The sequence below is a fragment of the Notamacropus eugenii genome, chromosome 6 (genome assembly GCF_028372415.1).
Source record: "Notamacropus eugenii isolate mMacEug1 chromosome 6, mMacEug1.pri_v2, whole genome shotgun sequence".
NCBI classification, from domain to species: domain Eukaryota; kingdom Metazoa; phylum Chordata; class Mammalia; order Diprotodontia; family Macropodidae; genus Notamacropus; species Notamacropus eugenii.
Window position 1 is genome coordinate 158,015,019 of NC_092877.1, and position 17,066 is coordinate 158,032,084.

At 36.9% G+C, this 17,066-nt stretch overlaps 1 protein-coding gene across 1 annotated transcript in view; it reads left to right on the forward strand.

Moving 5' to 3' along the window:
- The window catches only part of TMEM144 (transmembrane protein 144), a 58,527-nt gene that overhangs the window by 24,432 nt on the left and 17,029 nt on the right, over nucleotides 1-17,066 (forward strand). The window contains exons 5-6 of the mRNA XM_072621360.1: nucleotides 4,491-4,572; nucleotides 15,669-15,745. Of these exons, the coding sequence (XP_072477461.1) occupies nucleotides 4,491-4,572; nucleotides 15,669-15,745 (159 nt within the window). The remainder of the gene's footprint in view (nucleotides 1-4,490; nucleotides 4,573-15,668; nucleotides 15,746-17,066) is intronic.

Below are 17,066 nucleotides of genomic sequence, written 5' to 3' on the forward strand. Positions count from 1 at the left end.
ACCTCCTGCATTCACCAAAAAAATCACTTATAGTGGTTATGCATTTGTATAATAGCAGTCTGGAGAAACCTATGAACCCTTTCTCAGAATAGCATTTTTAAATACATAAAATAAGATGACAAAAAAGCCAATTACTTTGAAATGAAGTTAATTTTTTATCTTTAAATCACATACTCTTGATTAAGAACACTGGGTTTAGTGTGACTAAATAGAGCTTGGGGAAGAAGGTGGAGAGTCCCTCAAAGGTGTTTAACTTGGGGGGTCTTTGTGTTATCATTGTGGTTTGTGGGGGTGTTCCTCAGAACTATGATTGGTCCATGTCATGCTTCTTTTTCCTTTTGAGTCCACACAGCGCTTACACCAGGAAAGAATGAGAACCAGAAGCAATTAATCTGTGAAATTTGAACCAGGCTAGCCCTGTTTACCTGAATGGTGCTGACTGGGTTGTCTTCAGTTACCATTCCTGAAGCTTAGAATCCTTTGGCTTTCATGACATAAATTGCACTTCTGAATTTGCTTTTTATTCAATGACATGACCACATCACCACTGTTTTTAAAGTCCTGACTTTGAGAACTAGGTTCAGCTACTGTCATCTCAGCTTCAATTGCTGATAGCTCCCCACCTTTGCTAATACTGTATATACTGGAAACGGCTGAGTTCACAGATGGTGGAAAAGAGCTGGATGCCAATTTAACAGATTATTATCCCCAAAGTTTGCTGATTCCTTGAACTAAAATTTGCTGCTTGTCAGTTGGGAGGAGGAAAAAAAATCATTACTGGCTCAAGCTAATCCCTTTGCATAATGTATTTTGCAAATCTACACAAGATTAATTTTTGATTAATTCATAACCCTTTATGATCCTACCCACACCTGAACTGGAGCTTACTATTTCAGAAGAACAAGTAAATTTTCAGACTAAGTACTATTAACTTTGTAGAGGATAATATCAGCAATTAAATGCAAAAACCTCTCACTTGTCCTTAGTGAAGTTCTGTGCGCAATACAAAATATTCTGGTATTACCTCCCAGAAGTGCATTCCCATCCTAGAAGGTTCCCTCTAAACCAAGTCCATTTATTTTGCCTTAGGAAACTGTATGACTTCTGAGACCCCTTCCAATGTTAAGGTTCCAGGTTTTCATGATTTCAAAGGGAATTATCTTGTACCATGTAGCTGAATATAGGGGCTAGAAAAGAACAATGGAAGAAAGTTACAGTATAGGAAAGCCTTTGTACAATTGAAACCACCCAAAAGGGGAATGAGCTATGTCGAGTGAATTCTCATTCACTTAGAGACTAGAAGGTCAGTTGTCAGGAATGTAGTGGAAGGGGTTGAGTCTAATGTATAAATAACTTATGCATGACAAGATGGCCTTTCCAACCCTGAGATAACAGTAACTGACATTTGCCTAGAGCTTTAGGGTTTGCAAAGTGCTTTGCCTGTATTATTTCATCTAATTCTTATAACCTCTGTGATATAGGTATCACAAGCATTAGTATCACCATTTTACAGATGAATCAATAAGCATTTACTAATTGTCTCCTATGTGTCAGGCACTGTGTTGAGTCCTAGGATACAAAGAAAGGCAAAAGATAGTACATGCTATCAAGGATCTCACATTCTAATGAGGAAGATAACATGAAACAACTACATATGAATAAGATATGTGTATACAAGAGAACTTGGAAATAATCAGCATAGGGGAGGAGTAGATATTAAGAGGAATCAGGAAGGCCTTCTCATAGAAAATGAATTTTATCTGGGGTTTGAAGGAAGCCAAGAGACAGAGATGAGGAAAACTAGCAGAGGTGTCAATCTCATGGCATGTGTCCCAGATTAAAATGTAATTGGAAAATATTTAACAAAATAAATAAGAATACAATAAGACATAGATAATGTCATTATTTATCCCACAGAGATCTGTTCATGTTTGAGTTTAACACTGCTGGGTTGAAGTACTGACCTATATTTTAAAGACTTTGGAAGCATTGTAGTCATTTAAAAGAATTCCAACTAAGTGGAAGTAACAGTAATAGCTTTCATTTATTGAATGTTTGAAGGTTGGCACTTTACATGTATTATCTCATCTGAGACTTACAATAACCTTGAGAGTTGGGTGCTATTATTATTCCCATTTCATAGCTGAAGAAACATAGGCCAAGAAAGGTTTAATGACTTGCCTAGGGTCACGCAGATCATTAGTGATGGAAGTATAATTTAAACTCCTGTGTTCCTGACTCCAAACATGTAGTACTCTATCTACTGCCATCACCTACCTGCTTTGAATAGCCGTCAAAATTCAGGGAATGTGTAGGACTAAGCTAAACCTTATAAGGACTGAGCAAGTTCAGAAAATCTGAAAAGGTTGGGGGAGGAATACAGAAAAGGTGAACAAATGTGTTGTAGGTAAAAAGAACAAACATAAGGGGATGCAGGACTTTGAGGAAAACTCTGATTAGATGTGTGTGCATATTGGGGAATAGCAGGAAATAAAGTATGATAGGGTTGCTCTGGCCAGATTATAGCAATCTCATAAATTATTCAGGAATTAGCCTTGGTCAGTAGAAAAAAGAAACCATTGAATATTTCAGGACAAGATATCCATAATATACAAACAGGGGTCAGGAGAGTAGGGTCATGAATTCTTCTAGGTGTCTTCTCAAAATAAAAATATTCATTCTATCCTTCTCAGCTTAAGCACAAGCCTGCCAAATATAACTTTCATGAATTTAGTACTATGCTAAATCCAAGCATTTCTATTTTGTATTAACTCAACCATCAAGTTAACCTTGTTAAAGTACAAGTCTAGCCATGTCAGTAAACTCCCTATTAACTGCAGGGCCCAGTATGAAATCCTGTCTTCCTAACCTGACATCTTCTGACTTTTCCAGTCTTTTTATGCTTTATTCCCCTCTACATAGTGTCCAGGGACAATAGCCTCCTTGATATTACTGGAAATCAAAAATGGTAAAAGCTAGCTTTTATATAGTGCTTTGAGGTCAGCAAATTTACAAAGATGTGATTTTATCTTCACAACAACCTATGGAGGTGGTCTTGCTATCCTTGAATTATAGAAAAAAAAACAAGTGACTTCCCCAGGCTCACACAGATAATCAGAATCTAAGACTGGATTGTTTTCTATCTACTGTACCATCTAGCTCTCCCCTGAAAAAAATTAGAATACTTCATCTCCTGACTATAATTTGTCATTGTGTGTTGCCAAGAATTGTCTCCATCTGTATCACTGACTTCCTTCAAGTTCCAGTTAAAATCTCACCTTCTACAAGATACCTTTCCAAAATCCCCTCAACACTAGATCCTTCCCTCCATTAATTATCTTCATTTCTTTCTATATTCATCTTTTTTGTACAGAGTTGTTTGCATGTTTTCTCCCATATAAGAGTTTGAGCTGTTTGTGAGCACAGATCCTGGTTTTTTCCTTTGTATCCCCAGGGATCAGAGTAGTGCCTGGAATATAGGAGGCAGACAATTAATAGAGATTCATTAATTGACTAGTTTAGAGAAAGTAATAAAATTTCCCCTTGATCTATGTGTCCTCATATATCTCTCCATACCAAGACATTCTGAGGTACCATTTACAGGATCTTAAACAAAGATACAATTAAAACATGTTCCAAAACAGTTTTAGGAGTCAATATTTCTACAATGATTGACAAAATAACTATTTTCCTAAAGCAATCAAAGTGATTCATAACTTTATCTTGTCTCAATAGGAAAGAGGACACTTCTTTGAAGCCAATCAGTTTAGGGGATGGGAAAGACAATAATCTCAACTAGATTATATGCTTTTTTTGATCTAAATTTGGTTATGGCCATGAATCCATCTTCCTGAGTCCTTAGCTTTCATTCTCAATTTTTTATACACATCCTAAGGCAAAAAAACCTAGAAAGGATTTTAGGCTAGAGAAATAGTGTTTCTTAATATTTCCCATTATACTAGAAATTAGTAGGGGTCAAGGTATTAATATCTTTTCATGGCTGTTAAAATGATCCATCATAAGGTAATGAAAAACAAATCTCCCATGTACAAAGGAGACTAGAGAGAAAGGAACAGATATGAAAGACATGTCAATAGAATTGACTAGATATGACAGATAAGTCAAAGCATATGTGAAGTGAGAATAATAGAACTATTTACTATTGTTGGGAAGTTACTAACTAAATTGGGAAGAAAAGCTCATATTAGGTAAAAGATGACCAGTTTGGTTTGGTTCATGATGAGTTGGTAGTAACAAGGAGGCACCACAGTAGACTAGAGTTCAAAAGAAAAGATGGGACCAGGAGCACATTTGATATTTATCGGCATATAAGTACTATTTGAAATATCTGGGAGTTAATTATGTTTTCTCCAATATTTAATGACTATATAATGACATAGTGACTATGAAATATACCCATGCTATTATAATATGTTAATATTATAGTAATAGTATAATAGATGCTATGTAAATGTTTGTTTTCCTTACAGTGCTGTCATATTTTTGTTTGTAAAAAGTGAAATACCGTGTTCAACAAGTTCCTTGGATGCCACACCATTACTAACTGAACGCGTGAGTTTGGCATATGTTATTGTCAAAGGATACTTCATTTATTTTTTTAATATATATAGTTTGTCTATTTTTCAGTTTTCAACATTTACTTTCACAGGAATTTGAATTCCAAATTTTCTCCCCACCACAGGACAGTGCCCACCCTATCCACCCCTTCCTCCAGTCTATCCTCCCTTCTATCACCACCCCACTTCTCCAATCCCTCTACCCTCTATTTATCTGTAGGGCAAAATAGATTTCTATACCCCATTTCCTATACATCTTTTTTTTTTCCCCAGTTGCATGTAAAAGCAATTTTAAACATTCATTTTTAAAGTTATGGGTTCCATATTCTGTCCCTTCCTCCCTCCCTACCCAACCTCATTCAGAAAGTAAGCAATTCAATACAGGTCATACAAGTGCAGTCATGAAAAACACTTTCATAACAGTTATATTGCAAAAGACTAACCACATTTCCCTCTGTCCTGCCCTCCATTTATTCCATTCTCTCCCTCAACCCACAGAAGTGTTTACTTTTGATTATCCCATTCCACAATTTGCTATTCCTTCTATTACCTTGCCTCTCCTATCCCCTTCCCCCTGCCTTCCCACAAGGCAAAAAAGATTTCCATACCTAATTAGGAGTGTGTTATTCCTTCCTGAAGCCAAATCCCATGAGAGTAAGATTCACTTACTCCCTTTCGCCTCCCCCCTCTTCCCCTCCATTGTAAAAGCTCTTCCTGGCCTCTTTTTTGTGAGATGATTTGCTACATTCTATCTCTCCCTTTCTCTTACTCCTAATACATTCCACTCAACAGTAAACTTTAACTTTAAGTATTCTCCCTTGATATTCAACTAAACCTGTGCCCTCTCTCTATGTATATATGTGTATATACTTATATGTATATATGCACATGTGTATATATACATACATACACACATCCACCTATATATACACAACTACATATATACATGCACATATATAACACACATACATATATATGAATATACACACATATATACATATATATGCATACGTGTGTATGTGTGTGTATATGTATATTCCCTCTAACTACCGTAATACTGAAAAAGGTATCATGAGTTACAAATAACATCTTTTCCTGTAGGAATGTAAACAGTTCAACTTTAATGAGTTCCTTAAGGTTGCTCCTTCCTATTTACCTTTTCATGTTTCTCTTGATTCTTGTATTTGAAAGTCAAATTTTCTATTCAGCTCTGGTCTTGTCAACAAGACTGCTTGGAATTCCTCTATTTCATTGAAATTCCATTTTTTTTCCCCTGAAGTGTTATACTCAGTTTTTCTGGGTAGGTGATTCTTGGTTTTAATCCTATCTCCTTTGACCTCTGGAATATCATATTCTAAGCCCTTTGATCCCTTAATGTAGAAGCTGCTAAATCTTGTGTTATCCTGATTGTATTTCCACAATACTTGAATTGTTTCTTTCTGGAGGCCTATAATATTTTCTCCTTGACCTGGGAACTCTGGAACTTGGTTCCTAGGAGTTTTCCCTTTGGGGTCTCTTTTAGGAGTTGATTGGTGAATTCTTTCCATTTTCTATTTTACCCTCTTCTTCTGGGATATCAGGACAGTTTTCCTTGATAATTTCTTGGAAGATGATGTTTAGGCTCTTTTTTTATCATGGTTTTCAGATAGATCAATAATTTTTAAATTATCTCTCCTAGATATATTTTCCTGGTCAATTGTTTTTCCAACGTGATATTTCACATTGTCTTCTATTTCTTCATTCTTTTGATTTTGCTTTATAATTTCTTGGTTTCTCATAGAGTCATTACCTTCCATCTGCTATTTTATTCAGTGAGCTTTTGAACCTCCTTTTCCATTTGACCAATTCTGCTTTTTAAAACATTCTTCTCGTCAATGGCTTTTTGGACTTCTTTTGCCATTCGAGTTAGTCTATTTTTTTTAATTTATTTATTTAACTTTTAACATTCATTTTCACAAAATTTTGGGTTCCACATTTTCTCCCCTTTTGTCCCTTCCCCCCACCCCAAAACACCAAGCATTCTAATTACCCTTATCACCAATCTGCTTTCTCCTCTATCATCCCTCTCTGCCCTCGTCTCCATCTTCTCTTTTGTCCTATAAGGCCAAATAACTTTCTATACCCCTTTACCTGTATTTCTTATTTCCTAGTGGCAAGAACAGTACTTGACAGTTGTTCCTAAAACTTTGAGTTCCAACTTCTCTTCCTCCCTCCCTCCCTACCCCTTCCCTTTGGAAGGCAAGCAATTCAATATAGGCCAAATCTGTGTAGTTTTGCAAATGACTTCCATAATAGTCGTGTTGTATAAGACTAACTATATTTCCCTCTATCCTATCCTGTCCCCCATTACTTCTATTCTCTCTTTGGATCCTGTCCCTCCCCGTGAGTGTTGACTTCAAATTGGTCCCTCCTCCCCATGCCCTCCTTTCCATCCTCCCCCTCACCCTGCTTATCTCCTTATCCTCCACTTTCCTGTATTGTAAGATAGGTTTTCATACCAAAATGAGTGTGCATTTTATTCCTTCCTTTAGTGGAATGTGATGAGAGTACACTTCATGTTTTTCTCTCACCTCCCCTCTTTTTCCCTCCACTAAAAAGTCTTTTGCTTGCCTCTTTTATGAGAGATAATTTGCCCCATTCCATTTCTCCCTTTCTCTTCCCAATATATTTCTCTCTCACTGCTTAATTTCATTTTTTTAAGATATGATCCCATCCTCTTCAATTCACTCTGTGCACTCTGTCTCTATGTGTGTGTGTGCATGTGCATGTGCATGTGTGTGTGTGTAATCCCACCCAGTACCCAGATACTGAATAGTTTCAAGAGTTACAAATATTGTCTTTCCATGTAGGAATGTAAACAGTTCAACTTCAGCAAGTCCCTTGAGACTTCTCTTTGCTGTTTACCTTTTCATGCTTCTCTTCATTCCTCTTGTCTTTTCATCAAGAATGCTTGAAAGTCCTCAATTTCATTGAAAGACCAATTTTTCCCCTGAAGTATTATACTCAGTTTTTCTGGGTAGGTGATTCTTGGTTTTAGTCCTAGTTCCTTTGACTTCTGGAATATCATATTCCATGCCCTTAATGTAGAAGCTGCTAGATCTTGTGTTATCCTGATTGTATTTCCACAATACTTGAATTGTTTCTTTCTAGCTGCTTGCAATATTTTCTCCTTGACCTGGGAACTCTGGAATTTGACCACAATGTTCCTAGGAGTTTCTCTTTTTGGATCCCTTTCAGGTGGTGATTTGTGGATTCCTTGAATATTTATTTTGCCCTCTGGTTCTAGAATCTCAGGGCAGTTTTCCTTGATAATTTCATGAAAGATGATATCTAGGCTCTTTTTTTGATCATGGCTTTCAGGTAGGCCCATAATTTTTAAATTTTTGGATCTATTTTCCAGGTCAGTTGTTTTTCCCATGAGATATTTCACATTATCTTCCATTTTTTCATTCTTTTGGTTTTGTTTTGTGATTTCTTGGTTTCTCATAAAGTCATTGGCCTTCATCAGTTCCATTCTATTTTTGAAAGAACTATTTTCTTCAGTGGGCTTTTGAATCTCCTTTTCCATTTGGCTAATTCTGCTTTTGAAAGCATTCTTCTCCTCATTGGCTTTTTGAACCTCTTTTGCCAATTGAGTTAGCCTATTTTTCAAGGTGTTATTTTCTTCAGCATTTTTTTGGATCTCCTTTAGCAGGGTGTTTACCTGCTTTTCATGCTTTACTTGCATGTCTCTCATTTCTCTTCCCAGTTTTTCCTCCACCTCTCTAACTTGATTTTCAAAATCCTTTTTGAGCTCTTCCATGGCCTGAGCCCATTGGGTGGGCTGGGATACAGAAGCCTTGACTTCTGTGTCTTTCCCTGATGGTAAGCATTGTTCTTCTTCATCAGAAAGGAAGGAGAAAATACCTGTTCACCAAGAAAGTAACCTTCTATAGTCTTATTTTTTTTTCCCTTTTCTGGGCATTTTCCCAGGCAGTGACTTGACTTCTGAGTTTTCTTTCCACCCCCACCTCACCTCCAGGTCCTCCCAGCCAGCGCTTGGGGTCTGAGATTCAAATACTGCTTCCCAGCCTCAGGGCTTGGGGCGGGGGCAGGGCTGCTATTCATTGTGAGATTAAGTTCAGGTGCTCAGGTGGGGGCAGGGCTGCCTCATGGGCTCAGTTCCCTCAGGGGTTTATGCGGAGACCTTCAACAATGGATCCCAGCTCTTGCCTTCTTGGGGAGCCCCTGTCTGCTCCCGCCTCCACTGCTGCCTCCCAAGGGGGCCTGAGTTATGGGGGCACCCCACTCCCCTCTCGGCTAGCCAAGAAGACTGTCTCACTAACCTTTGGGGCCGGTGGGTGGAGGGACCTGCTTGGCTGCTGGAGATTCTGTCCCTGAAGCCTGCTCTGATTGGCTCCTCATGGTGCCATGCGGCCATGGCAGGGCTGGGCTCAGCTCCCAGTCCAGGGCGCAACGGACCTTTCGCATCAGGTCTCTCTGGAACAGAAATCTCATCAGCTCTGTTGTTCTGTGGCTTCTGCTGCTCCAGAACTTGTTGCTCCAGAATCTTTTTTACAGGTATTTTATGGGCTGTGGGTTCGGAGCTGGCGTATGTGGGTCTTTCTATTCCACCATCTTGGCTCCACCCCGAGTTTGTCTATTTTTAAAGGTGTTATTTTCTTGAGCATTTTTTGGGTCTCCTTTGGCAAGCTGTTGACTCATTTTTTATGATTTTCTTGCATCACTCTCATTTCTCTTCCCAATTTTTCTCCATCTCTCTTACTTAGTTTTCAAAATCCTTTTTGAGCTCTTCCATGGCCTGAGACCATTGCATAGTTTTTGGACATTTTGGATGGAGAAGCCTTGACTTTGATGTCTTCCTCTGATGGTATGCTTTGTTCTTCCTCATCTGAAAGGATGGAAGAAAATACCTTTTCACCAAGAAAGTAACCTTCTATACTCTTATTTTCCCCCTTTTGGGGCATTTTCTCAGTCAGTTACTTGACTTTTGAGTCCTTTGTCAAGTGGAGGGTGTACTCTAGGGACCTGTAAGTTCTCAGTTTCTTCAAGGTGGCACAATCAAGGGAGAGTTTACTCCTCTCCTGGCTTGCACTCTGGTCTGTGAGCAACCACAAGTACTTTTTTCTGCCCATGATCTGCGAGTAGGATTCCTTCTCCACAGTCACCACCAGCTCCACCATGCCAGTGTTCTTCCTCATCCCAGGACTGCCACTCAGAACTGAGAATCAAATCAATTGCTTGATTACCCCATGGTCTTTAGGCTGAGAACTTGAAATGTGGATGATGATGCTGCAGTGGCTGCTGCAGCCCTGAACCAGAACTGGGGCCCAACTGACCTCCCCTCTCACCAAGGTGAAAGAATTTTCTTACTGACCTTTGAAGCTGTCTTTGGCATTTGTGGGCTGAGAAATATGGGAACCACAGTTGCTACCCATGATTCTGTGCCCTGAAGCCTGCTCCTGTCCTGTCCTTCCTGCATGGCCTAGGCTGGGCTACATTCAGCTCTGAGCCTAATGCAATATAACTTTCCTGTTGACCTTCCAGGCTGTCTTCGGCTGGAAAATCTCTTTCACTCTGTTGTTTTGTGGCTTCTTCTGCCCTAGAATTTGTTTACAGTCATTTTAAAGGTATTTTATGGACTATGGGGGAAGAGTTAGAGCATGTCTGTCCTTCTCCTCAGTCATTTTTCTGTACTTTCTTTTCCATTTGGCAAATTGTAGTCTTTAAGGAATTATTTTCTTCAATGAATTTTTGTATCTTTTTTTCTGTTCAGTTGTACTTTTTATGCTGTTTTCCAAGCTGTTGACTCTTTTTTCATAATTCATTTCTTTTCCCATTTTTTCTTCTACCTCACAAATGATTTTTAAGCTCCTTTTCTTGTTTTTCCATAAGTTCTTTCTGGGCTTGAGATCTCTTCGCATTGTTCTTTGTGGTTGCCAATATGTGTTTTGACATTGTTGCCCTCTTCTGAATTTGTGTTTTGGTCTTCCCTGTTACTATAATAACTTTCTATGTTTCAGTTCTTTGTTGTTCTTGTTCTTGTTTCCTCATCTTTTTATATTGGCATTTTTCCTTTCTTTTAAATTTGATCTCTGCTCCTGAGGTGAAAGGGGCACTATCTCAGGCTTCTTTTGCCAGGGGTTGCAGACCCTGACTGTTTACTTGGTGTTTCACTAATGTTGCCCTGAGGCCCCCAGGGGACCCTCATGTTTGGTGCTGTGCTGGAGTATTGCAGGGTATGAGGGGTTGGTTGGTGCTGCTTGAGGCGATAGGATTCTGACATCTTATATGGTGCTGAGCTGGGGTCCTAGAGGTGGTATTTCCTGTGTGCTAAGGCCCAATGGGGTGTTTCTATGTTTTCCTGTGGCTACATTGAAGCACATGGAGGTCTGGCCACTGGAAGTTGCCTTTTTGCTTTGCTTGTGCTGAAACTCATGGAGGTCTGGTTGCTGGAGGATGCTTGTTTACCTGGGGCTACACTGACACGTAAAGGTCTGTCCTACTTTCTCATCATGGTAGAGGATACCTGTTTACCTAAGGCTATACTGAAGCTCATGGAGGTCTGGCCACTGGAGAACGCCTGTTTGCCCAGGACTACACTGAAGCATGTGGTGGTTCTCAGAACTGGAGTCTGCCAGTTGTCCTTGCTATGCTAAGGCACTTGGAGGATGCTGGTGTTGGCATTTTCCTGTTCCACCATAGTGGGACTCAGAATATCCCTCTGAATTCCTGAGGTGGAGCTTGCTGGTGGTTTGCTAGGATATTTCCTGTCCTGGAGTGCATTTCTCTTTTACCTGAGTAGTACCAACCTTTCTTGCAGATCTTTCAAATTTCTTGGGCTAAAAGAACCATCTTTTTGCTGGTTTTGCTATTCTGGGATTTGTTTGGGGGCACTAGTTTACAGTTGTTTGGAGGTAAATATGGGAGAGTTAAGGCACTTTACTGCTTATTTCACCATCTTGGTTCACAGAAATTTTTCTCTTTCTACCAGACTTGATCTCCTTACACATATAATGATGGTGATTATAACAGCAAAGCTAACATTGATATGGTACTTGCGATTGCCAAAGAGTTTTCTATACTGGAAGCTTCTAGCATCGAGGTCTAAAGTCTCAGAAATTAGGTGAATCTGAAATTTTCTGCAATAAAGAGAAAGGAAAGAAGTAGTGAAGCTGGAGAAGGAAATGACAAACACTCCAGAATCTTTGCAAAGCAAACCTCAGATGAAGATTCAGATACAATTGAAAATGACTGAACACGTAATTACTATGGTCATTTACTAATGTTTATTGTATACCTAACCTGTTCCACTGATCCATCACTCTATTTCTTAGCCAGTATCAGATTGTTGTGATGACTACTATTTTGTAATATAGTTTGAGATCTGGTAGTTCTAGATCAGCTTCCTTCATTTTGTTTTTCCACTGATTTTTTTGACATTTTTGATCTTTTGTTCTCCCAGATGAACTTTGTTTTTGCTTTTTCTACCTCCATAAAACAGTTTGAATGACATTTTTCTGAATAAGTAAATTAATTTATGTAGGATTATCATTTTTATTTATATTGCCTCAGTCACCTCATGAGAATTTAATATTCCTCCAATTATTCAGATCTGTTTTTATTTGTGTGGAGTGTTCTATTACTGTGTTTATGTAATTCATGGATCTGTCGTGGTAGGTAAGGCCTCCTCAGTATTTTATATTATTTGCATTATTTTAAATGGAATTCCTCTATTTCTTCCTACTGGACTTTGTTAGTAATATATAGAAATATTGATGATTTATATTAATTTATTTTATATACTGCAATTTTGCTGAAGTCATTAATTATTTAAAGTAGTTGTTTTTTAGGTGATTAGGATTCTCCAATATATCATTGTGTCAATTACAGAGTGATAGGTTTTTTTGTGTGTCATTGCCTATTCTAATTCCTTCAATGTCTTTTTCTTCTCTTATTGCTAGAGCCATCATTGCTAGTACAATATTGAATAATAAAGGTGATCATAGGCATCCTTGATTTACCCCTGATCTTATTAGGAAGGCTTCTAGCTTATCCCCATTACATTACTCTTCACTTTAGATAGATACTACTTATCATTTGAAGTTTCATTTATTCCCATTTTTTAGTGTTTTAATAGTAATGAGTGTTGTGTTCTGTCAAAAGCTTCTTCTGCATTTGGTATGATAATCATATGATTTTTTGTTGTTTTTATTACTAATATCATCAATTGCACTGTTTTCCTCCCCTAAAATTGAATCAACATTGCATTCCTGGTACAAGTTCCACCAAATAATATTGTATGATCTTTGTGATACATTGCTGTAATCTCCTTGCAATCATGCTACTTAAAATTATGGTGCTAATATTCTTAGGGAAATTGGTTATAGTTTTGTTTCTCTGTTTTTGTTCTTCCTGGTTTAGGTGTCAAAATTATAGTTGTATCATAAAAAGAATTTGGTAAAATTCCATCTTTGCCTATATTTTGCTCAAATATTTTATATAATATTAACATTGATTGTTCTTTAAATGTTCATTTAAATTCATTTGTGAATCCATTTTGTCCTAAAGATTTTTTTTCCTTGGAGAACTCATTGACAGCTTTTTCAATTTCTTTTTCTAAAGTAAGTAGCATTATTTAAGTATTTTAATTCATCTTCTGTTAATTTGGACAATTTATATTTTTTTTGTAAATATTCATCCATTTAACTGAGATTATCAGATTTTATTGGCATACAATTGGGTAAAATATGTCCTCATTTTTGCTTTAATTTCAAATTTTTTGCTGGTTCATTCACCTTTTTCATTTTTGACACTGATAATTTGATTCTTTTTAAAATCAAATTAATGCTTTATTTTATTTTTTAATAAAACCATCCCCTAGTATTGTTAATTAGTTCAATGGTTTTCTTACTTTTGATTTTATGACCATCAAACAACACCTGGATGCATTCCAAAGGGATATTTCAGTACATATCTTTTTTCTCACTCTTTGGTTTAGTTTAGTTTTGTTTAGTTTTGTTTAGTTTAGTTTAGTTTAGTTTAGTTTAGTTTAGTTGGTTTGTGCCATCATAGTCAAATTATGCCTGTGTCTTCTGCCTATGCATACTTCTAATTTCTCTAATAATGATCAAGTTCTTAAAAGTTACAGATATCATCTTTCCAAATAGAAATATAAACAGCTTAATTTTATTAGTCTCATAATTTCTCTTATTTACCTTTCTATATTTCTCTTAAGTTTTGTATTGAAAAGTCAAATTTCCTTTTCAGCTCTGGTCTTTTCATCAGGAATGCTTCCAAGTTCTCTACTTCATTTAATATCAATTTTTCCCTTAAAGGAAAATAACCAGTTTTGCTTACAAGACTATTCTTGGTTGTAGTGCTAGCTCCATTGCCTTCTGAATATCATAGTCCAAGCCTTCCACTTCTTTAATGTGGAAGATGTGAAATTTTATGTGGTCCTGACTAAAACTCTATAATATTTGAATTGTTTCTTTCTTTCTGTTTGCAGTATTTTCTCTTTGACATGATAGCACTAAAATTTGGCCATACTATTTCTGTGAGTTTTCATTTTGGGATCTCTTTCAGGAAGTGATCAGTGAATTCTTTTCATTTCTAGTTTACCCTCTGGGTCTAGGAAATTAGAGCCGTTTTCCTTGATGATTTCTTGAAACAAGTAGGCTCTTTTTTGATCATGGCTTTCAAGTACTAATAATTTTTAAATTATCCTGGATCTATTTTCCAGATCAGTTGTTTATCCAATGAGATATTTCACATTTTCTTCTTTTTTTCATTTTTGACTTTGTTTTATTGTTTCTTGCTGTTTCTTGGAGTCATTAGCTTCCACTTACCAAGTTTTAATTTTTAAGGAATTATTTTCTTCAGTGAGGTTTTGTAGCTCTTTTTTCAAGGAGGATGTCTTATACAGTGATTTTCAAATTAGTTTCCTACCATTTATCCAACTAGTAAAGTTAAAGAGACTTTGTCTTAAAGAGATGGATAATTGGAGTTAATAGTAGAAATATAAACTCATTCATAACAAACAAATATGTTAAGTTATCCCTGATTTATCTGTTTTTAATTAGCTTATGCTGAATTCATATGCCTCTCCATGAGTAGTTAATTTCCCCTTGATCCTAGTTTTCTAAAAGTAGTGCTTATTAGAATTGAACAAATAAAAGAACTAAGTTTAATTGATGCTGACAGTTGACAGTCAAATTAAAACTGTTATACTAAAAGAAATTTAAGCTAAGAATTTGCCAAGCCTGTTAGTCATTCTCAAACCAACAGCACATCACAGATATAATGTGATCAATGAGAAAATGAAATAAGACCACAAATCAGGAATAATTCATGCAATCAAGTCAATCAACAAACATTTATTAAATGCCTACTTTGTACCAGATATTGTGCCTCAATGGGAACATTAAATACAATTACAAAAAAATAAAAAGACATTCCCTGCCTTCATGGAACTTACATTACGGTGAGGGGAAACAGTGCTTAAATGTGAGCTTAAAAGATTGGAGGAACATGTTGGAGAAGTCTGGAGAGGGTCAGAAACTGAGCTGGAAGAGGAGGGATAGCAGCTAAGCTATTTAACCACCCTGAGTTTTAGTTGCTTTGAGGTCAAATGAAGGACTGGATTCAATTGCTCCTGAGGTTCCTTTCAGTTCTAATATTTGATCTTATATTCACACAACTGGAATATGTCATGGAACTAGAATTTTCATATGTGTGTGAAAGATTTTTTAAAAAGTAAAGCAGTATTTTTAAGGTTTCAAGTTTTCTGAGTTAGAATAAGGAATCTCAAAGGTAATCTAGCCTAACATTCTCATTTTCAGATGAAGAAACTGAGAACAGAGAGATCAATTGACTTGCCTAATGTCACACAAGCGGTAACAGATGTGAGCTCACATCCTCTGACTCCAGATCCGAGGTTCATTTCCACTATATCATGCTTCCTCTGCATCCCCTCCCACTAGCCCCTTGTGTACCCCCATCCCCAGGACTTATCAAACATGAATTTCAACAGATGGCTTTCAAAAATTCTTTCTTTGATTTTTTTGTTTTGCTTTTCTTTTTTGATAGGCCATCAGTTGTACTCCTACTAATGGTCTGGATTATTTATGGACTGAGAAGCTTTCTCAATTGCAAAACACAATAATGTAAGGAATTATTTTCTTTCTTCACCATATTACTATGTCATACTTTGAACATGATGCTTCAGAGTTAACTTAGGAGCATCTAAGATGGAGCAACAGAGTGAATGGAGTGTGTTGAATTTGATAGCCAAGATCCAGGCTTCAAATTTTGTTGTCATTGATTCCCTGTTTCACTTTGAACAAGGTTACCTAACCTCTCTCAGCCTTAGTTCTACATCCAGAAAATAATAGGGTTGAAATGATCTTTCTTTATGTTCTGGAATCAGTGGATTCAACCAAATGGTCCCTGGAGATCTTGAAATGCTATCAAATCTTCTAACTCTCCAAAGCTTCAAAAAAATCATAAGATCTAAGCAGTGGGATTGGCCTTAACATTCATCCGGTCCAACCCCATTCATATTGTAGATGAAGAAACAGGACCCCAAAAGTTAAGTGAATTGTCCAAAGTTGCACAGTTTGTTGGTGACAAAGCCAGATTGGGATCTAAAGTTTTGGGCCCACATGCTGCAGCAAAATGATTTGAAGTCAAGAGGAGCTGGATACTCTAGATAATGATAATTAATAATAGTAGCTATAATGGCATTCACATATTGCCTACTATATACCAGACACTATGCTAAGCATTTTATAAAAATTTTCTCATGAGATCCTCACAAGAAATTTGGAAAGTATATTATTCTCACTTTACAATTGAGTAAAATGAGACTGAGAAAATATGTGATTTGCCCAGGGACATATAACTCTTAAGTGTCTGAGGATTTTAATTCAGACCTTCCAGATTCTAAGGCCTGCACTCTATACCCTGCACCACCTAGTTGCTTTCTACATTAAAGCTTTTATAGCTCTAATGCTGTGCTTAGGAAGGTTTGGGGGAAGAGTAGAAGAAGATGACCCCTGTTCTCCTAATAAAGTTGTCTTGAAATACAAAAGAAACCCCAAACTGTAGGGTTTGCAAAGCACTTTACATATATATACATATGTGTGTGTGTGTATATGTATATATATACATATATGTATATATATATATATATATATATATATATATATATGTATATTACTTTTCCCCTCACAACAATCCTCTAATGTAAATGCTGTTATTGTCTTGGTTTTTCACCTGAGGAAACTGAAGCATGTAGATTAAGTGATTTGTCAGGAACACACAGCTAAAAAGTGTCTGAGGCCAAATTTGAACTCAGGCCTTCCTGACTCCAGTTTCAGTGCTTTGTCTACTCCAACAACTATTACCCTTTAATCTTGACACTTTCAAGTCAAACTTTGGTCAATTTTTAATCTATACACTAACCATAGGATTTAGCTCAGTGAA